Here is a 23,367-nt window from a genome sequence, read left to right as displayed (position 1 = left end):
TGCTGTAAAAAATGGTGCCATCCTTCAGATGAGACGTAAAACTGAGGTCCTGACTCTCTGTAGTCATTAAAGATCCCTGTGTGTCCTTCGTTAATTCTTTTAGGGCAAATGTCGACTTTTGTCAACACAAGGGGCTGAGGATGGATATCATGGGTAGAGGGGACGAAAGAAAGCTGTAAATGTTGATAAAACTCACCGTTACATTATAGGTAGACCTCGGAGGACTGTTAGACTCATTGACTTCACGTTGAAACCCTGCGTGTGTGTGAGTAGCGTAGAGTAAGCAACGTCTAGAATGGTATCGACATCAAGCGAGATAGCGAAGCAAATGCACAAAACAAAATACTCTGTGCGTATTATTTCTTTCTTTCTTTATTTTTTGCATATTATTGCTGAATCAAACTCTGACTTATCGAACTCCGATTTTGATACAAGTGATCTGGAGATCGAAGATGAAAGTCAGGTGCCTGAATCAGCTGATCATAGTGCTGGACACGCTTGTTCAGCTGACGTGCCAACAAAAACGTTTGCCCTGGGAGAACTACACAGACATCGATCTGCGGCAGACGAGCTGGCAACTGGACTTCACCAAAGGACTCGGCCTGCTTAAGTAGCAGCCACTTAACTACTTCAAGACTTTTTTTTACCAGAAAGTCCCTTTCGGCTTATGAGTGATGGGACAAACACGTATGTAATAAGTATGCGAATATGCATACTGTAGGGCAGGGGTGTCGAACTCCAGTCCTGGAGGGCCGCAGTGTCTGCAGGTTTTCATTCTAACCCATTTCCTAATCAGTGACCAGTTTTTACTGCTAATTAACATGTTTTCCCCTTTATTTTAATAGTCCTATTTTTAAGGATTCAGTCCTCTGAATTGATTTTTCTTCATTAAATGGCAGCCAAACAGTAATGAGACATGAAATGAGCAAACTAATGACCAGCTAAATTGAGGTGTCAAACTCCAACCAATTTCACTCCAACCAGTTTCTTAATGAGGAGCCAATTCTTGCTGTTAATTGAACCCATTATTTAATTCCATAGCCTGTTGTTGCTCTCATTCTGCCACAGCAGACATTTCCAAAACTGTGGACAGTCTGTTTTTCTAAGAGCACAGGCAAAATGCTTTGGTGACCTTAACAGATTAACCTTACTGAGATTGCCACCTTTCTTTATTTTCAGATACTGGGGTTAGCTGGTCACACAGTGGCTTGTTTTGCGTCTCATTATGGTTAGGCTGCTAATTAAGGGAAAATAATCAAATAAGAGATCCAAGTCAATTTAATTAAAATTAAGGCAAAAGAAGTTAATTAGCAGCAAAAACTGGTCACTAATTAAGAAGACGGTTAGAATAAAAACCTGCAGCCACTGCGGCCCTCCAGGACCGGAGTTCGACACCTGTGCTGTAGGGGGTCCTGGAACATAAAACGGAGTGACATTTGTCATAAATAAGTATTTTATGTTGATATATGTGTGAAACCATTGCTTTGTGTGCTTTTTAGAAAACTGAGTTTTTTGGTAGAATATTTAGCCCTGGGATAAAAGGAAGAAAAAATAATTAGCCCTAAAAGAGTTAAGAGTTGGGTATCCCGATGTCCTGGCTAAACTGGCGACCACAGCCTAGTCATTTTGGCCCCCTAATCATCCCCTGTCTCTAAATGTCTGTCTGTCCCTCATCACTTCACCACGTAATAGCTAATGTATGGTGAGTGTACTGGCACATTAGTAGTGGTTGAAGTGGCTCAATGAAGCACTTTGAGTAGTGAAAAAAGTGCTATATGAATATGAAGAATTATTATTATTATTACAGTAATCCCTCCTCGATCGCGGGGGTTGCGTTCCAGACCCCCCCCGCGATAGGTGAAAATCCGCGAAGTAGAAACCATATGTTTGTATAGTTATTTTTATATATTTTAAGCCCTTATAAACTCTCCCACACTGTTAACATTATTAGAGCCCTCTAGACATGAAATAACACCCTTTAGTCAAAAGTCTAAACTGTGCTCCACGACAAGACAGAGATGACAGTTCTTTCTCACAATTAAAAGAAAGCAAATATATCTTATCTTCAAAGGAGCGCCGTCATAAAGGAGCGGTGTCAGGAGCAGAGAATGGCAGAGAGAGCGCTCGCTAAGAAAAACAAACAATCAAAAAATCAATACATGCTTTTAAGTATACAGAAGCACCGCGATAAAGCGGCATTTTGTAGAAGAGCGTCCGTGTCCTCTGTGCAAACAGCCCCTCTGCTCACACCCCCTCCGTCAGGCAGAGAGAGTGAGAAAGATAGAGAGAAGCAAACAAGCACCGCGCGGGAAGCATATCTTATAGCATTGAGGAGTTTTAGTTAATATGCAATACATGCTCTGATTGGGTAGCTTTTAAGCCAACTGCCAATAGCATCCCTTGTATGAAATCAACTGGGCTAACAAACTGAGGAAGCATGTAGCATAAATTAAAAGACACATTGTCCGCAGAAAGCGGCGAAACAGCGAAAAATCCATGATATATATTTAGATGTGCTTACATTTAAAATCCTCAATAGAGTGAAGCCGCGAAAGTCGAAGCGCGATATAGCGAGGGATTACTGTATCATTATTATAAGTTGTAACAATTCATTCAACCTTTATGAAAGCGAGTGAACATTTCTCATTATATGGAGACCGGCCAGGTCTCAATCCTTTCCACCTTACCTTTATTTTCTCTCTGGATCCTCACCCCTTCCATCCTCGGATGAGTTGCTCCTCCGATTTGGTGTACCAGAGATACCAGCTGAGCATGGGAATATTTAATTTTTCATTCATTTTTCAGAAGTCACAGACACAGGGTAGCCTTCCGATCCTCTTCACTCACATTCACTTCACATTTTGTCAAAAAGGATGTTAAGATGGCCTGATGCTCAAGTTTACGATTACAGCAGCATATTCAATCCTGGGTTTTTATTATAAATACCTCCAAAAATGTTACACAAGCATAAAAACACTTGTTTTTCTCTAGTTCTCTCTACAATAGTTCTCCCACCACTGCACCTCCCTCCTCCAGTCGAGTGCTGCCTCTCTACCTCCCAGCTCCGACTCGCCTGAGTAAGGGAGTGCGGCCCCTTTAATTACAGACCCAGGAGTACTTCCGGTGCCAGGACGATTGCTCGATGGAAGCACTTCCGGGTCACATGGAAGTCCAGTATAATAGGGAGCTTGTCTCCCTGCAGTGCCCTCTCGTGGCACCCACCAGGGCTGCCCTGTTGGACTACATTTCCCAACATGCCCTGCTGGCTTCCCACGGGGGAATAAAAACTCCCCAGCGATATGTCCGTCCATCTCTTCCTTCTGGGTCTGCTTCCTGTTTCCTTGCTGGCAGGAATGCCCGTCCAGTCCATGTGACATCTATACCACCCAAATTTACCAACTTGGCATTAACTGGACACAAAATGAAGGTACCAATGCATAAACAACATGGTGCTGTGTCAAGGTGAGAAATATTTTTTGATACTTGGGAACAGCCTTTAAACAAGCAACTAATTAAAGAAATTCCCTGTAGTAAAAGTTAAACTTTCATATAGTAAAAAACATAATGCTGTTGGGTTAGGCTGCCCCCCACCATATAATCTTGTTCGGCCACAAACCTCTCATATACTCTAACATAATGGGTCAAAATAGGAATTAGACCCCCATTTTAAATCAAGTAATACTGGCCAATTATTTTTGAAAGATCAATGAGAACAAAATCCATCCCACTACTTGAAGCACTGGGCGACATGAAGAGGGTTGAACAGAAGGTGATACTCGAGCAACATCTCAGAGACGCCGCAGACCTTCATTCTCTTCGGAAAATGTGCCATCAGATATTTGCACACAAAATCAGCTGCTGATGCAGCTGGAGAGAAGACGCATGGGTGTTCAGGCACCCGTTGCCTTTCATTTAACCTCCAACAATGAGATCAGCGCGCAGAAAGGCACCCTGTGATTCTTAATCTTTGCAACCACATCTCAGCTAATCGTGCAAGACAGCCTGTTCTCATAATGCTACAAAAGGAATGGCACTGGCTTATCCACATAATGACCAAGCTCCACCTAAAGGGCGTCCACAACCTGCCCTCGTGTAAGTAAGCTGCACCATAAATAGCTCTAATAAGGCTCAATTACTTCTCCCATGCGACTGTGCAGTGTAACCTGCCATGTGTGCTAAGCTGGGCCGCGGCCAAATCTGGGATCTCGCTCTCACTACTCTGCTTCATGCAGGCCAGCATCACAGATGGCAGTGTGCTTCGACTTACGCAATGATGAAAGGCATCGGATTCGATAAAACACTGGAAAATACCAGGGTGTGCCCTCTGGCATCCAAAAGCCAATATGTTTCAGTTCATTCAGTTCATCAAGATTAATTACATTAATTCTACTTTAATTGTGTTTTTAATGCAACATACTTTAACATAACTTTCCCATACCAGATTAATTCATTTCAGAGTCACCAAGACCCTGAGCCCAAACTGGGGTGCAAGGCAGGAAACAGCCCTGGACACAGCACTAGTCCATTATAGTCAATTCTGTTGTGGGCATTTTTAATCTGCTGTATACAATGACCACGGTTTATTTGTTGATATCACTAGTGAAACTGCTATGGTGAATTTTTATTGCATTGGTGAAAATATCTTTAAATTCAGGAGGCAAACAGATCCGCAAAGATTTAGAGTGTGAGGTTGCTATTGTAGATGGGAGCTTTAATGATTTCTGTGCCATGTGTGTCGTGAACCGCTGTCTGCAAACTGTTAATGGTGTGTCATTGTGTCCTCTTCTTGTTTAATGGCTAATAATACCGTACATTATGTATGGGCTTTTCATACAACGCTGTAGTACTGGAATGACTGAGCAGGAGAACTGAAGCTAAGACAGCCAGACTAGGTAGATAGATAGATAGACTTGCTGGACCAGCATTTAGAAATTTTCTTTGTCTCTTCTGTCTTATCACTGTTTTTTTCTCTGTGTTTTGTTTTGTTCCTGTTTGCTTTTATTAATGTCGACTCTGTGCTCATTCACAACCACTAATTTAGAATATCACTTGTGTTCCAATCTGTTGTCATTTATCATTACCTGTGTTTTTGACCACATCACAAGCTGGTTCTAAGGTTTGTGTCTTCTGTTCCAGACTTTGCTTCTTTTAAAACCCTATGATGACCATCTTTAGAACATTAGAACAATGTAGACAAGAACAGGTCATTCAGCCCAGCTCAGCTGTCCAGTCCTATCCATTTAAGTCTTCCCAAATAACATCAAGTCAAGTTTTAAAGGTCCCTCAAGTCCGTCTGTCTACCACACTACTTGGTCACTTACTCCAAGTTTCTTTGGTTTTCTGTGTAAAGACAAACTTCCTAATATTAGTGTAAAATTTACTGTTACCAAATTCTTAACTGGGTTTCTGTGTTTTGGGAACTTTAGAACAATGAAAACGAGAAGAGGCCATTCAGCCCAACACAGCTCACCAGTTCTGTCCACTTAATTCTTCCAAATTAGCGTCAAATTGAATTTGGAAGGTCCCTAAAGTCCTACTGTCTGTCACACTATTTTGTCACATATTCCATGTGGCTGTGGTTATCTGTCAACAGTAAAACTTTGAATGTTTGTGTGAAATGTACTCTTCAACTGTGTCCCCGTGTTCTTGTTGAACTCATTTTAAAGTCATTGTCATCTTCTTCCATATCTTTCTGTCCTCTGCATCTTGTTCTTTCACATCCATCACCTGCATGTCTTCTCTCACCACATCCATAAACCTTCTCTTACATGACAGGTCTATCCTTAACATCCTTCTCCCAATATACCCAGCATCTCTCCTCTGCACATGTCCAAACCAGCAGAATCTCGCCTCTCTAACTTTGTCTCCCTACCGTTCAACTTGAGCTGACCCTCTCGTTTCTAATCCTGTCCATCCTCGTCACATCGAATACAAATCTGAACATCTTTAACTCTGCCACCTCCAGCTCTGTCTCCTGCCTTCTGGTAAGTGCCACCCTCTCCAACCCATATAACATAGCTGGCTCACTACCATCCTGTAGACCTTCTGTCACAAATCACTCCTGACACTCTTCTCCACCCATTCCACCCTGCCTGCACTCTCTTTTTCACATCTCTTCCACAATCCCCATTACTCTGAACTGTTGATCCCAAGTATTTAAACTCATCCACCTTTGCCAACTCTACTCCCTGCATCATCCTCACCATCCCACTGACCTCCCTCTCATTTACGCACATGTATTCTGTCTAACGAGAACAGCCGAAAGAAGAAGAAGAAGTCTCGATCCACTGGACTAATTCCCTTCATAATTTTTAACACTTCAGTCAGGTCTCCTCTTAATCTTCTTTTGCTTAAACTATAAAGGCTCAGCTCTTTTAATCTTTCCTCACAACTCATCCCCTGTAGCCCTGGAATCAGCTTAGTTGCTGACCTTTTCTAGTGCTGCTATGTCCTTTTTGTAGCCCAAAACTGGACCCAGTACTCCAGATGAGGCCTCACCAGTGTGTTAAAAAGCTTGGACTTGTACTCCACACATCAAGGTGCTACATAACCTGACATTCTGTTTGCCTTCTTAATGGCTTCTGAACACTGACTAGCAGTTGATAGTGTTGAGTCCACAACGACTCCTAAATTCCTTCAATCCAATCCACTTAATTCTTCAAAAATAACATCAAGTCGAGCTTTGAAAGTCCCTAAAGTCCTGCTGTCAACCACACTACTTGGTCACTTATTCCATGTGTCTGTGGTTCTCTGTGTAAAGAAAAACTTCCTAATATTTGTGTGAGATTTCCCCTTAACAAGTTTCCAACTATGTCCCCATATTCTTGATGAACTTATTTTAAAGTCACCATCTTGATCCACTGAACTAATTCCCTTCATAATTTTAAACACTTCATTCATGTCACCTCTTAATCTTCTTTTGCTTAAACTCTAAAGGCTCAGCTCTTTTAATCTTTCTTCATAATTCATCCCCTATAACCCTGGAATCAGCCTCGTCGCTCCTCTCTGGACCTTTTATTGTGCTGCTATGTCCTTTTTGTAGCCTGGAGACCCAAACTGCACACAGGACTCCAGATGAGGCCTCACCAGTGCGTTATTAAGCTTGAGCAGAACTTCCTTGGACTTGTACTCCACACATCAAGGTGCTATATAACCTGAAATTCCATTAGCCTTCTAACAGTTTCTGAACACTGTCTGGTAGTTGATAGTGACAAGTCCACTATGACTCCTAAATCCTTCACATAATGCGTACTTTCAATTTTCAGACCTCCCATTGCGTATTCAAACCTCACATTTTTACTTCCTACAGGTAATACTTTGCATTTACTGAAATTAAATTTTGTCTCCCACAAATCTGTCCCAAGCCTGTCTGCTGTCCGAGTCCCTCTGTGATGTTTTAATGGATTCTCAATTATCTTACAATCCACGTATCTGCAAACTTAACCAGCTTGTTACGTATATTCCCATCCAAATCATCTATAGAGAGAGGTAGAGGTTCGGAGCATTCGCTGACAGCGTGTTGCCACACCCACCCCACCTGGATTGGGTGACACCTCAGCACCACACTGGAACAGAGTAAGGCTTTTTTTTTTTACAGTGGGTGGAGTGCCAATCCTGCCATATTAAACAGAAGTGGCCCCAGCAATGACTTTTAACGTCAGCCCGTTCTGATTGGATTCCTCGCACCGTCACCGGGTCTGAACCAATTTTGCATACCCCTGTTCCAAGTGTACAGCTTTCATTGCAGGTTCCCAAAAATCAAATGAACTTGAAATGCAGATGTTAGTGGTGAAGACTCTGACCTGGACTGAGATTAGGGCTTCCATATCAATGATAGGTGCTAGAGCAGCAAACGTCAAAGCTCAAGGCCGCTGGTTCAATCAGTCCTTCTACTGAAAAATTCAACTGATATTATGGTACTGAAATTTGAAATGTATAAGAAATTCTAAAAAATCCAAGACACTGAAGTGTCTTCCAAATGTAAAGTAACATAACAAGGGCAGCAGTTTGTGTTCTTCACCCCCTTGCGTCTGCTTGGTCTTTCCACCCATGTCCTCAGAGATACGTATGGTTAGATTAACGTGGTTAGCAGTGGGCTCTGTAATGGACTAGTGTCCTGTCCAAGGGCCGTGTCTGTCCTCGTACCAAATGCTGCTTGATTTGTCTCCATCCATGCAATTCCATGACCCTGACTTGAGTTAGGCAGGTTTGACATTTATATGTTATTTCAATAATTATGGGAAATATAAGGTTGGGAGTTTAGTGGGCTTCTGCTGGCCCTCTCTGTTTCCATTGTATCTCCAATCTATGGTTATAATGTTTGCAAACATGAATCATTTCTTTGTAAGTGTATGGTCCTGTCTTATGTTCTGTTTTGTCAATTTCTGTGTCACCATAGTCTTCCTCATTTTTATTATATCTTTGTGTTTTCTTTCTTTCCCTGCTCTGCCAAGGCTGATACAGTTGAGGATGAAAACAAGCTGACGGTAGGCACCATGGTCATTGAATTCAATATTATTTGTGCAATGCAAAAATGAGCTGCCCCTGATGATGAAAATGTTATTTGAGTAAATTAAATGAAACGTCTGCTGCAATTGCAATTTATGGCAGCTAAGAGATGAGGTGACCGGTGTGGTGTCATCTTCCTTATTTATGTTCTTAACAAGAACTATAAAAATTATTAACCTCCCTATAAGGTGATTTTTTTGGTTACTTTCAAGGGTAACATAAGACTAAAATATTTAAGATTTTGGTGTTTCTTTGCATGAGTCGCTGCTCAGAATGCTAGAAGAAAAGGCTTTATTGCCTCCTGCAGTCTTGTTGGTCCCATGTTATGTTCCTCTCCTTCGTAAAGCACTCTGATCGTTTTCAACAAACTGTTTACCAAGGAAGTACATTTGAGCCTCTTACTGCTGCATTTCAGTGGTTAGCACTACTGCCTTGCAGATCCAGACTCCTGGGTTTGAATCTCATCTCCTGTGTGGAGTTTGCATGTTCTCCCTGTGCCTGCCTGTTTGCTACTCCAATTTTCATCCCATTTTCCCAATGGCATGTGTGTGAGTGCTTGAGGTTAGTTGGGGATTTCAAACTAGCCCCACATTAATAGCTGTGTTTGGTGGACTCCCAGATGGGCTTAAAGTGGAGAAGGACAAACAAATCGTAATCACCTTTACCTCACTACTAGCATGTCGACTTATCTTGCTCAACTACAAGAATCTGAACCCACCATTTTTAAGTCAGTGGGTAACTGATGTCCTATATTATCGGAAATTGGAAAGAATCAAATTCTCATTCAGAGGATCTGTTCAAAACTTTTTTTTTTTTTTTTAATATTTCAGGATTTAATAATCAATAACATTGTAGAATAAACTTCTATATCAGGGAAATCAAATCAAATCAAAATCGTTATTGTCATTGTAGCAATGAGACATTGTACAAAGAAATTTTTAGGTGCAATTTTCCAGTGCAGAAAAAATAAAAGCAAAAACAAAACACAATTACTCAAGTTACAACTAAAATAAGGGAAGTACCAAAATTGTCCATAACAGCAGAACAATGTTTTCCACTCATAAATACATTATATTGCACTTGTCCCTTATCTAATGTTAACTTAGAATGAAGGTACACTTGGTCAGATTGACCACTTAGCAGCATTCAGCGTGGTGATGGCTGAAGGATAGAAACTGTTTCTCAGTCTATTTGTCGTAGTCTTTATGGATCGGAAACGTCTGCCTGAAGGCAGGTGTTCAAACAATGCATGTTCTGGGTGTGATGGGTCCTGAAGAATTTTCTTGACGTTCCTGAGGCAACAGGAACTGTGTAGTTTTTCTAGTGAGGGAAGAGGACAGCTGACTATCCACTGGGCGACCTTAATGACCCTGTGGAGCTCTTCTTTCTTCTGAGCTACTGTGGAGGTGGAGAACCACGCACAGAGACAGTAGACCAGGATGCTCTCTACTGTGCAGTGGTAAATGGACTCCAGCAGTTTCTCAGGGATGTTGTTCTTTCTGAGCACCTTCAGGAAGTAGAGTCTCTTTTGGGCCTTCTTCACTACATCAGCAGTGTGTGTTCCCCAGGTCAAGCCCTCCCTAATGGTGACTCCCAAGAAGCAGAAGTCTGAGACCCTCACCACACAGTCCCCATTGATGATGAGTGGCTGGATGTTGTCCTTGGTCTTGGCTGTATTTAGGAGCAAGTTGTTATTCCTACACCACGTTGTCAGCCGCTTCACTTCATCCCTGTAGGCAGACTCATCCCCCCCAGAGATGAGCCCTACTACCGTGGTATCGTCAGCGAACTTAACAATGGTGTTATTGTAGTGGGTAGGAATGCAATCATGGGTGTAGAGGGTATAGAGCAGGGGGCTCAGCACACAGCCCTGTGGGGAGCCAGTGCTGAGGCTGATGGGTGTGGTGAAATAGGGCCCCACTCTAACCCTCTGAATGCGATCACTCAGGAAGTCCTTGATCCAAAGGCAGGTGGAGTGTGGAAGTCCTGTATCTAACAGTTTTGTCACTGGTCTGTGGGGTAAGATGGTATTAAAGGCAGAGCTGAAATCTATGAAGAGCAGCCGTGCGTAGCTCCCCTGCTGCTCCAGAAGGGACAGGACAGCATGCAGAACAGTGGCCACAGCGTCCTCCATAGACCTGTTTGCTCTGTAGGCAAACTGGTGCAGATCAAGCATGGGAGGAATGAATGACATGATGTGGTTCCTAATGAGCTTCTCGAAGCACTTCATAACCACAGGGGTCAGTGCAACTGGCCTGTAGTCATTAAGACTGGTGATGGTCTGTTTCTTGGCCAGAGGCACTATGACAGAGGATTTCAGGCAGGATGGCACAGTGGACTGAGACAGAGATTGGTTGAATAAGGACACTCTTCCTTCCTTGCTGCTTCAAGGATTTGCTTTCTTGGCTGACTCTTCTCTCTTTTTTTTTGGTTGATTGTTGAATTTTCATGTTGCTAAGCTTTTAATTAAAATCAATATATAAAAAAAAGAAGAAAAACTAGCCTATGTGTGTGTCCTGTGGTGGTCTGGACTATCCAGGACAGCATCTAATCCCCCATGACCCTGGACTGGATTAGGTGCTTTTGAGAATACCAGGTGGATTACTCCATTTCAAATTATGCATGTTTTGACCACTAGGGGATGCAGCAGCACCCTAAACCCCAGACACAAGTCCCAGTCCAATAAAAAGGTTTATTTATACAAATAGCAAGTATCCATACTACAGGCACTTCAGAGCAGGTCATCTACCTGAAGCTAAGCCTGTTCAGGCCCAGCCAGTACTTGGATGGGAGACCATCTAGGAAAAGCTTGGGTTGTTGACTGGCAACACTACCGTTCATACTACTTTAAGTCTCTTTTCACCATGTAGGCAAACATCTATTTCATATGAACTTTTGGTCATCTTAGTGTGGATGGATACTTTTGTAAGCAACGTAAAAATGCTAGTTTCAATGTTTTTCATTTACAAACACTGTTTTTAAGTAAAAATGTAGTAGTGTGCTGCCTTAGTAAAGCAAAAGTGCAAACTATGCTTAAGTGGAATAAAAACATACCAATGCAGCAACCACTGGTATGGAGATTAAAACATAACATAACAGCCATACCACCCGCACTACAGAAGGGGTCATCCACCTGAAGCTAAGCATGTCAGGCCCGGCCACTACTTGGATGGGAGACCAGCTAGGAAAAGCTTGGGTTGTTACTATTAGAGGTGTTGGTGAGACCAGCAGGGGGTGCTTACCCTGTGGTCTGATCCCAATGCCCCAGTGCAGTAAGGGGGACACTGTACTCTAAAAATGGCACCGTCGTTCGGATGAGACGTAAAACAGAGGTCCTGACTCTCTGTAGACATAAAAGATCCCTGGACATCCTTTGTAAAGAGTAGGGTGTTTCCTGATGTGCAGGCTAAATAGTCCACTACATCCTGGTCATTCTGGCCCCCTAATCACTCCCTGGCTCTAATTGGCTAACGGTCTCTCATCCCTTCACCACCTAACAGCTAATGTGTGGTAAGCGTACTGGCACAAAAATGCCTGCCATCACATCATCCAGTTAGATGCTGCACATTGGTGGTGGTTGAAGTGGCTCCCCAATTCACTGTGTAAAGCAGTGAGAGAAGCTCCATATTAGTGTAAAGAATTATTATTATCATTAAATACCTTACAAAAGGCTTCTTTAAATAAATACAATCACAAATTCCAATGCAAATTCCCCTCTCCTTCTACTCCTCCAGGTGAGCTTTGTCCTCTTCCACCTGACTCTGTCTCACCTGGATGAGATTGAGAGTCTTACGGTGCTAGGTCATAGCCCATTGGATAAACTTCAGGGTCAAATGTAACCCTACAAATTAGGGATCAATAATCCTGACAGCTCCCCCTAGTGGCTCCCATGGAACCCAACAGGGCTGACCTAGAGGACTACCTGTGGGTGTCTGTGTAGGAATGTTGACCTAGGGATGCTGCCATCTACCATATCTGGGGAGCGTGTAGTCCTGACAGGTTGTCTCCCCCTGTCCTTACATCATACAGTGAGGAACCTGAACTTTTTCCAGTGTACCCACTTTCATATTGGCATCTCATGGTTGTTTCTTGCCCTAGGCAGGATGCTCCTTGCCTTCCTATTCTTCCTTCTGAAGGGCTGGTTTCCCATCTTAGTAAGGAACCTTGCCCCATCCTGGCCACATGTACCCTTCATCACATTGTATAACTTATCTTATTCACGTGTTAGAGGTCTCCACCTTTCCTGTGCCCATTCTTGTATGCTGGCTCCATTGTCCCCCTAGGTCACATTCCCCACAATGATCACCTAATCTAGACTCACATTCACTGTTTGAACTGATCACATATCCAAGGTGATGGCATCCTTTGTTAAAGATTCCCTGTTCCATCATCACAAATGGTAACCTTGCTTATGACTTGATCCTTCTCAGGTTGCAATTGTAGAAATGTCATTCTTTTCCATTGATCCTGCCATGACTTTTCTGAAAGGGCTTATTACATTACACTGGACCCTTGATAATCTTAGCAGCTCTAAACTCAATGTAGGAACCAACACTCGTTTGAATGTCGAGGCACATTGACAAATTCAAGCAGTCTGCCATGCACGTCTGTGTGATAGGAGGACTCAACTACCCAGGAGAAGTCCATATGAGCACAGTGAGAGCACACAGACCCCACAAAGACAGCAACAAGATTGGCCTGTAGGGCTAAAAGGCAGCCATACTGCATCACTGTGTCTCCAACCATTAGAGCATTTAGTAGGATGGCCTAGTGGTAAGTGCTGCCTTATCAACTCAAGGTCAAGGATCAAGATCTCAGCCCTGTATACATGGGGCGTGCATGTTCTCCTTGTGCCCACTTTGGTTTTCTTCCATATACCAAACATTTGGTTGATTGGTGACTCTAAACTGGAACATTATGAATGAATGTGGGTGTGATGGTGAATGTCCTGCTGTAGATTCTGTTCACAGTTGGTTCTTGCCTTGAGTCTGATGATACTTGGTGAAAGAAAAAGATGATGACAACAGTGAAGAGCTGAGGTACAGGCCTGGCCACCCCGTATGATTGGCTTATCAAAGAGTCGTCTCTGCAGACGTGAGTTCAAAACAGAGCTGTCCCAAGATGGCAGAGGTCCCAGTTTTGCGGGCTCCCCTTCTAACAGGAAGAGGCTGGTCCAGGTAGACAGACACCGGACATGATGTCAGGGGCATTCTAGCCATCAATCATCTAGTCTGCAGAGTGCATTAGGACACAGCGCCAACTCCTGGAGCGGAGGTACAACTATAGTCACTAGAGCCCTTCAGGTGTCCCTTATGCGTACATGCGTGACCATTGATAGACTGTCCCATATGTGCACCATATATGCATCACCATTGATTGACCCCATTGCCCCTGCAACTCTGAATTGGAAAAGTGGTCACAGAAGTATTTAGTAGTGCTGCATAATAGTCAGTGGTACCCAAGAGGTGAACTCTTCACCCTGAAATCATCTGTGTGAAGTTTGTAAATTTTCCCTACGTCTCCTTGTATTTTAGAGTGATCACTAACTACATTTTCATGTTCTAACCGTGTCTGCGTGGGTTTCCTCCTGGTGTTCCGGTTTCCTCCCACAGTCCAAAGACATGCAGGTTAGGTGATCCTAAATTGTCCCTAACGTGTGCTTGTTGTGTGTGTGTGCCCTGCGGTGGGCTGGCGCCCTGCCCGGGATTTGTGGGATTTGTTCCTGCCTTGCATCCTGTGTTGGCGGCGATTGGCTCCAGCAGACCCCCGTGACCCTGTTAGTATATAGCAGGTTGGATAATGACTGACTGACTGACTGACTAACTTCATGGTTGCCATATATGAATAAGTGTAGGTGTGCGAATGAGTGTGTCCTGCAGGTGACAGCTAGTGCTAGTCCAGTGGTTAAGGCTTTGGATCACAAACCCTGAAGCTGTGGGTTCAAATCTTGCTCTTGACACCGTGTGATCATGAGAAAGTCACATGACCTGCCTGTGCTCCAATTGGAAAAACTGAAAGAAATGGAACCAACTGTACCATAAATGTTGTAAGTCTCCTTGGATAAAGACGTCAGCCAAATAAGCAAATGTACAGTAAATGCTTCTTCATCCCACTGATGCCAGCACAGGCACTGGACTATCTCAACTTTTTACTAAATTAATTGGATTTGAAAAAACAACTAAATCTAAGAAAGCTATTTAATGGATAAGACCTCTATTACAATGCAGCCACGGACAGAATGGTGGTCAGTACCTGCACTGGAAAACGGTGATTTTCAGAATCTTTCACTGTAGTTTTGGGATCTCATTTTTGGAATGTGGTCTGAATGGCTCATTTAGTGGTCCTCTCAAATGTTCTCTGATCTCAATGCCCACTGATATTTAAAGTTTCTCATTCTTTCTTTTTTTTCTTGCCTTATAGGCTAAGCCACGTCTGCAGCGAGGTGGCAGCTCAGCATCACTGCATAACAGTCTAATGAGAAACAGCATTTTTCAGCTCATGATTCACACCCTGGACCCACTTGCTGAAGGTAAGCTAACTCCTTGAGACTCATTATTACATGGACGAGAACTGTGGGCTGTCTCCTATTCTCGAGAGAGAAAGACAATTGGTATTATGTATTAGGGGGAGAACTGACCACTTGAACAAGTTTCTTTTATTTGACTTAACTTGTCATTGCCATAGAAGCTCCCAGCTTGCATGGAATTTGATTTGATGAACATCATTCATATAAAGCACCAATACAAATATGCAAGATATGCACAGTAGTAATCCTTCTCCAACCAACTCATTACCTTAGATTTGCGAATACCAATATCATTTCAAGCACGAAACTGGTAGTCCAAAAGCAGGACCAGAATGAGTTACACTTAATGGTACTTCAACAGGAAGATCAGTATGGGTTGCACTCTGTTCTCATTTGTTCTCCAATAGAAGGAGCAGATGAAAGTTTCCATCCGTTCATACAACAGTAATAATTGTGCGCCACATTTATTGGCACTCCAAGAGTAGGTGGGTCACACTTGTTGGTACTCCAACAGTAAGAAGACTAAGAGTCACACTAATTGATTCTCCAACATAAGTCCACTATGGGTCATACATATTGGTACTTTAACACTAAGTCTACTATGGGGCACTCATACAGGTAATGAGTCTCTAACAGTAAGTCCACTATGGGTCACAGTTGTAGGTACTCCAACAGTACATCTACTATGGGTCAAACTTGATGGTACTCCAACAGTAAGAACACTTTGGGTCACACTTATTGGTACTGCAGCAGTATGTCCACTATGGATCACACTTATATGTAATCAAACAGCAAGAACACTATGGGTCACTCATACAGGTACTAGAGTCTCCAACAGTAAGTCTACTATGGGTCACACTTGATGGTACTCCAATAGTAAGAAGACTAAGAGTCACACTAATTGATTCTCCAACAATACATCCACTATGGGTCATACTTATTAGTACTGTAACAGTAAGAACACGATGGGTCATTCATACTAGTTCTGGGTCTCCAACAGTAAGTCCTCTATGGGTCACACTTGTTGGTTCTCCAACAGTAAGTCTACTATGGGTCGAACATGATGGTACTCTAACAGTAAGAATTCTTTGGATTACACTAATTGATTCTCCAACAGTAAGAACACGATGGGTCACTCATACAAGTACTGGGGTCTCCAACAGTAAGTCTACTATGGGTCACACTTGATGGTACACCAAAAGTAAGAAGACTAAGAGCCACACTAATTGATTCTCCAATAGTACGTCCACTATGGGTCATACTTATTTGTACTGCAACAGTAAGAACACAATAGGTTACTCATACTAGTTCTGGGTCTCCAACAGTAAGTCCTCTATGGGTCACACTTGTTGGTTCTCCAACAGTAAGTCTACTATGAATCAAACATGATGGCACTCCAATAGTAAGAATCCTTTGGGTCACACTAATTGATTCTCCAACAGTAAGAACACGATGGGTCACTCATACAAGTACTGGGGTCTCCAACAGTAAGTCCACTATGGGTCACACTTGTTGGTTCGCCAACAGTAAGAATGCTTTGGGTCACATTAATTGATTCTCCAACAGTAAGTCCAGTATGGGTCACACTTGTTGGTATACAAACAGTAAGTCCAGTATGGGTCACTCATACAGGTACTGGTTCTCCAACAGTAAGTCTACTATGGGTCAAACATGATGGTACTCCAACAGTAAAAAGGCTTTGGGGCACATTCATTGATTCTCCAACATAAGTCCACTATGGGTCACACTTATTGGTACTCAAACAGTAAGAACACTCATGCAGATACTGGTTCTCCAACAGTAGGTCCACTAAGGGACACACTCATTTGGTAGTCCAGTAGTTGAAATAGTATGGGCTGTGGTTATTTGTACCCTAATCCCAGTAGCCTGTTGTGATATGTAATTATTTTCCATTTTTAATGAGCTCTTTCCTGTTTTTCCCGACTCTTAACTCCCTACCGTTTCGGGTTCTGATTAATTTCTGTGCTGACTGCTCAGGTACTCAGAGTGACAGCAGTTTTGAAAGGAAATGGACTCAAGAGAAAAGGGAAAGTATAAACAAGCCAGAGTCAGCTACCGGAAAAGATGGAGAATCTAGACAACAAGCTCAGTGTATAACATCAAAATCGAAGTTTTGTATAGCAAGTGGGTCAAACACTGAGCCAAAATGTAAAACCAAAACATGTGATCAAAAAGACATAAAAGATTTCTTAACCAGGGATTAAAATTATGCACAAAAATAACATTAGAGGCTTTTAGGTTGAATCCAAACAGACCTGGACAAACCAGGAAGTGCACAAAGCTGGCGTGTTTTTACCAGCTCTGAAATGACCTCATGTGGGGCACATTCAGCAACAGTAAGGAAATGTCAAAACCACCAATCGAAATGTAGTTGTGGAAAAAACGATTAAAATAACGATTTTTAAAAAAATCGCATTTAATTGAAAAACAAATGTGACCACAGGACTTTTTGACCTCTTCTGGGGTGGGACCGGAAGTGACATCATGGGAGCCAAGCAGAATTTCCAACACTTGGTCTGTGGGGTGTTAAGAGAAAGGATTAGTGTACTCTGCCACCCCCTGGTCTGACCGGGAATTACCTTCTTTTGAGCCCTTCAGCTGCCTCCCATGTGCACGTATGTGACATGACGTGAGATGAAGGACTTCTTGACCTCTGTAATATATGTTGAATTATTTTTTGACATCAAAACAAATATAAAAAAAAATAAAAAGGGGAAACGACAATTCATGAAATTTATGTTTGTTTATAAATGTATCCATCCATCCATTATCCAACCCGCTATATCCTAACTACAGGGTCAAAGGGGTCTGCTGGAGCCAATCCCAGCCAACATGGGGCACAAGGCAGGAAACAAGCACCAGCCCACCACAGGAGACACACACACTAGGGACACACTTGGGACAATTCAGAATCACCGATGCACCTAACCTGCATGTCTTTGGACTGTGGGAGGAAACCGCAGCACCCGGAGGAAACCCACGTAGACACGGGGAGAACATGCAAACTCCACACAGGGAGGACCTGGGAAGCGAACCCAGGTATCCTAACTGCGAGGCAGCAGCGCTACCCACTGCGCCACTCTTATAAATTTATGTGAAGTGTGTTTATGAATGTTAAAAATTATTTACAGTTTACCGTTTTTGTTTATTTTGGGTGTCGCCATTTTTCTTTACGTTTTTTTCCTTAGGAATGAAAGGGTGTGCGAGGTGCGTGATATCACTTATGTGAATTTTTGAACTAGCTCAGCATGCAGAATATAATAAAAATAAATCCTATGTGTTAGTGTGTTTGCTTAACTCAGAGGTTAGTGCGGTTTTGATCCTTCTGATTTGATTCTTAGGCTAAAATTTTTTATGATTGTTTTGATTTTAGATCAAAGATTGGATGAATTTTCTAGTTTAGAACTTTGCTCAGATTTCCGACTATGTCTGTCTTCAGGACACTAATATTCAATTTTTCTGATTCAACAGTAGCCATTGTGGGTCACACTAGCCCGCACTCCAATCGGAGGAACAATGTGAGTCATAATCAGTGTGTGAAGTAGCCCGTCATAACTGTACTCCATTGTTATTTCAACATTGCAATCTTAACCTTTGTGAAATAATGAGCCTTGACACAAACAAAGGTTTGGGGCAGCCACCCATGTACTTGACCTTGGCTGCAAAATAAGGCAAAGATTTCAGCACAACAATGTACAGAATGGAGTCCAAAACATAACTGATCAACTGAGGAAGGAAGTGGGGTTTTATAGGGAGGTTTGCGGAAGTGACATCGTCCTCAGGGCCGGGACAGGAAGTGATGTCGTCCTCGGGGCCGGGACAGGAAGTGATATCCGAGGAGGAAGTGACGTCTTTGTATTCAGGTAGGATTTCCCGTGTCTGGTCTGTGGGGACAAAATAATAGGGTTGAATGCACCCCGCCACCCCCTGGCTGGGCATGGAATTCCCCTCTTTTGGTCTCTGTAGCTGGCGCCCATGCGCACGTGTGTGACACCTTTTAGAGTGGAATATATAATTAGATATATCTTGAATAGATTAATTGCATTATATTTGCAATCTGCAATCAAAAACTACACCTCGTACTTGTGACCAGTGTAAATGATACACAAAAAGGCAGGAAAAAGGTTTGGGGAACCACCCCCTATATTGTACAGCGTACAATGCAACATAAGACAAAAGTTTAACAAATGGCTCCAGAGTAACGCCTGGCTCCGTGTCCAAAACAAGGACAACTAAACACCAAAGGTGTTGGGCTTTTATAATCGCCAGGGAGGAAGAGGTGGGGTTTAATAATTGAGGCCGGAAGTGACCTCGGTAGGAGGCGTGGTTAGGCAAGGGAAGTAGGAAGTAGGACTCTATGTTGGCTTCCCTTCGGGGAATCTGTAGGAGAAGGAGAGGGAAAGGTTAGTGCACTTCAGAAAAACCTGCTCTTGTTTTCCGCCTTCAGCCTGCCTCCCAAGCACATGTGTGTGACACCAACTATGATGTAGAACAGTCGCATTTCATAACACACTTCTGTCCGGATGAAGAGTAGCTGCTAACAGACTTGTCATAGTACTGTTGATGCTCGTGTCAAAGTAGCAAAATTTCTTTGTTTGGGACATTCTCATTGTTCTTTCAAACTATTTAAGGCCTTTAATGTCTTCTTGGGCACAAACATCAGCAGTGTGTCTGTCTGCGGAGAGAGTGTCAACCTCGTCGAGAGGTTTACATAACCTCGGAAGTGACATTCATGTCGTGTTTGGGACAGCCTCCCGTAGAAATGAAAGTTGGCTGCAGATGCAAAAAGCTGGAGGAAATGGTCTTTACAGACGAGAGTCCAAAACAGAACTGAACAGGTTAGGAAACATGGCAGATATATAGTTGAAAAACAGGAAGAGAAGGGATCCTGGGACCGGAACTGGAAATGAGGTCAACGAACTGAAACTTCTTCAGATGTGAAAATCGTGTCATTAGGAGGTGGGCTCTTCTGGGGCGGGACCGGAAGTGACATCATGGGAGCCAAGCAGAATTTCCAACACTTGGTCTGTGGGGTGTTAAGAGAAAGGATTAGTGTACTCTGCCACCCCCTGGTCTGACCGGGAATTACCTTCTTTTGAGTCCTTCAGCTGCCTCCCATGTGCACGTATATGACGTGACGTGAGATGAAGGCTGGACTCCTTCAGTTCTGTGTCTCTTCGGAGAATCCTTGGGTACCGCTAGTTTGACTTTGTGTTGCTCATGGAGTCCCGAATGAGGCACATGACCTGCATTGTGAGGGAGCGTCAGTTATGGCACTACGGCCATGTGGTGCGATTCCCCAAGTGTGATCAGGCTTGCAGGACCCTCATTGTTGAAGACCACGTAACACCTGGCTGTGGCAAATAGAGGGAGGGTGAGACTGTGACCACGTGTCTGTCTTGGGGTTGTACCAATTGGGATCCCAAGCTGTTTCATCAGGTGGTAGGAGCGGCAACACCCTGTACCGGTGCATGCTCCCCAACCTGACCTGACCTGTAATCTCATACATCATGAGCAGTTAACGTTGTTTGTGACATGCTTTAGACCAGTGTTGCAGCTCTAGTTAGCTAGGAGAGTGACTATACTGTTTATTCCATTTTGTTTTTGTTATTTGTTTGTGCCTCCTGATATTTTTATATATTTTGCAAAATATCCTAGGGTTTGGCAAAGCCCTATATAAATATTCAATTATTAAGAGCACCAAAGTCAGAAGTACTTCACTTTGAGGGCTAATATAAGATAAAATGCCCCGACGATGAGCCTTTTCTAAATTCATATTTCAGCCTGGGTGGCATGGTGGCATAGTGGGAGCGCTGCTGCCTCACATTAAGCAGACCAGGGTTCTCATCCATGCATGTTCTCCCTGTCTTTGCATGGGACAGGAGCAGGTTAGGTGGTGTGGTGACATTAAATCGGCCCGTATGTGTGTGTGTTCACCCTGCAATGAACTGGTAGCCTTTCTGCTGCCTTGCACCCTATGCTAGCTTGGATAGGCTCCAGCAAAAGACCCCGACCCCCCTGCCCCCCAAATCCATGTTTAGGACTAAGCGGGTTAGAAAATGACATGACATATTTTTTCCTGTTTCTTTTCAAAACCTGATAACGGACGCCAAGCTCTTTATGAGAACATAACTATGTTTTCAAAATTCATTTTTAAATACCACCACACAGTTTTGATTTTGAGGCTTCTTAAGGTGTCTGAAGGGTTAATCTGGGGATTATGGACCCCCCGTGACTCTCCATTTCTTGCACCAAAGTCATACTAATTGGTAGGCGAATAGTCAAAGCAGTATGGGACACATTTGATGATACTCCAATAGTAGTCACAGTTGTGGGCCGCACTCAGTCATCCCCACATGAAAGGTGAAAAATGCTTTCACGTTTACTTTGCTGGATTCCTGTTCTCTAATGCCTGTTCGTTTTTAGTGGTGTGCCTGTTTGCTTGCACAGTGTGCTTTTCTCACATGTTTACCACATTTGGTCCTGAATTATCAACAGTTTTGGTCAGTAATATGTTTAGCAAGTTTAGTATTGACACATTTAAACATTTTCTCTTGTCTTCATGGTTTGAGTTTGACTCCTGTGCGTGGTTATTGCCTGTGTTTTACACATTTTACTTCCCAAAAGTGTGTTTGGTTACTTGATGAGTATGAGTATGTAAGTGGGGTGGTGGGCCCTGAGCTGGACTGATTCCCCACCAGTAATCGTGTCCGAATACGATTCAGCTGCCCGCAAACTTGAAAATGCTACATTACGTTACAACATGTCACATCACATAATGCCATGTCATGTCACGTCACATTATATTATGTTAATAATAATAAATATAATAATAATTTTTGACATTATTTTTACGGTGCTGTTCTCACAACTGCTACTTTATGTTATGCTATGGTACTTTACATTACATTACGTTATGTTATGTTATGCTACGTTATGTTATATTACATTACATTATGTTATGTTACGTTATGCTACGTTATGTTATGTTACGCTATGTTATGTTATGTTACATTACATCTCGTTATGTTACGTTATGCTACGTTATGTTATGTTACATTACGTTACATTACGTTATGTTATGCTATGGTACGTTACATTATGTTATATTATGTTATGTTATGCTACTTTACGTTGTTATGCTAAGGTACAGTGGTGTGAAAAACTATTTGCCCCCTTCCTGATTTCTTATTCTTTTGCATGTTTGTCACACAAAATGTTTCTGATCATCAAACACATTTAACCATTAGTCAAATATAACACAAGTAAACACAAAATGCAGTTTTTAAATGATGGTTTTTATTATTTAGGGAGAAAAAAATCCAAACCTACATGGCCCTGTGTGAAAAAGTAATTGCCCCCTGAACCTAATAACTGGTTTGGCCACCCTTAGCAGCAATAACTGCAATCAAGCGTTTGCGATAACTTGCAATGAGTCTTTTACAGCGCTCTGGAGGAATTTTGGCCCACTCATCTTTGCAGAATTGTTGTAATTCAGCTTTATTTGAGGGTTTTCTAGCATGAACCGCCTTTTTAAGGTCATGCCATAGCATCTCAATTGGATTCAGGTCAGGACTTTGACTAGGCCACTCCAAAGTCTTCATTTTGTTTTTCTTCAGCCATTCAGAGGTGGATTTGCTGGTGTGTTTTGGGTCATTGTCCTGTTGCAGCACCCAAGATCGCTTCAGCTTGAGTTGACGAACAGATGGCGGACATTCTGCTTCAGGATTTTTTGGTAGAGAGTAGAATTCATGGTTCCATCTATCACAGCAAGCCTTCCAGGTCCTGAAGCAGCAAAACAACCCCAGACCATCACACTACCACCACCATATTTTACTGTTGGTATGATGTTCTTTTTCTGAAATGCTGTGTTCCTTTTACGCCAGATCTAACGGGACATTTGCCTTCCAAAAGTTCAACTTTTGTCTCATCAGTCCACAAGGTATTTTCCCAAAAGTCTTGGCAATCATTGAGATGTTTCTTAGCAAAATTGAGACGAGCCCTAATGTTCTTTTTGCTTAACAGTGGTTTGCGTCTTGGAAATCTGCCATGCAGGCCGTTTTTGCCCAGTCTCTTTCTTATGGTGGAGTCGTGAACACTGACCTTAATTGAGGCAAGTGAGGCCTGCAGATCTTTAGACGTTGTCCTGGGGTCTTTTGTGACCTCTCGGATGAGTCGTCTCTGCGCTCTTGGGGTAATTTTGGTCGGCCGCCACTCCTGGGAAGGTTCACCACTGTTCCATGTTTTTGCCATTTGTGGATAATGGCTCTCACTGTGGTTCGCTGGAGTCCCAAAGCTTTAGAAATGGCTTT

At 42.8% G+C, this 23,367-nt stretch overlaps 1 protein-coding gene across 4 annotated transcripts in view; it reads left to right on the top strand.

Moving 5' to 3' along the window:
* The window catches only part of LOC120532350 (sodium/potassium/calcium exchanger 2-like), a 335,842-nt gene that overhangs the window by 127,339 nt on the left and 185,136 nt on the right, over window positions 1–23,367 (top strand). For 3 of the 4 annotated variants that reach the window (XM_039758259.1, XM_039758256.1, XM_039758258.1), the window contains exons 3-4: window positions 8,454–8,486; window positions 14,929–15,037. In XM_039758259.1, the coding sequence (XP_039614193.1) occupies window positions 8,454–8,486; window positions 14,929–15,037 (142 nt within the window). The remainder of the gene's footprint in view (window positions 1–8,453; window positions 8,487–14,928; window positions 15,038–23,367) is intronic. The other variant, XM_039758257.1, reaches the window with a different exon arrangement.

The sequence above is a fragment of the Polypterus senegalus genome, chromosome 7 (assembly GCF_016835505.1).
Source record: "Polypterus senegalus isolate Bchr_013 chromosome 7, ASM1683550v1, whole genome shotgun sequence".
Classification (NCBI taxonomy): domain Eukaryota; kingdom Metazoa; phylum Chordata; class Cladistia; order Polypteriformes; family Polypteridae; genus Polypterus; species Polypterus senegalus.
Note: the sequence above shows the minus strand (reverse complement) of the source record. Positions and strands in the feature narration are given on the sequence as shown.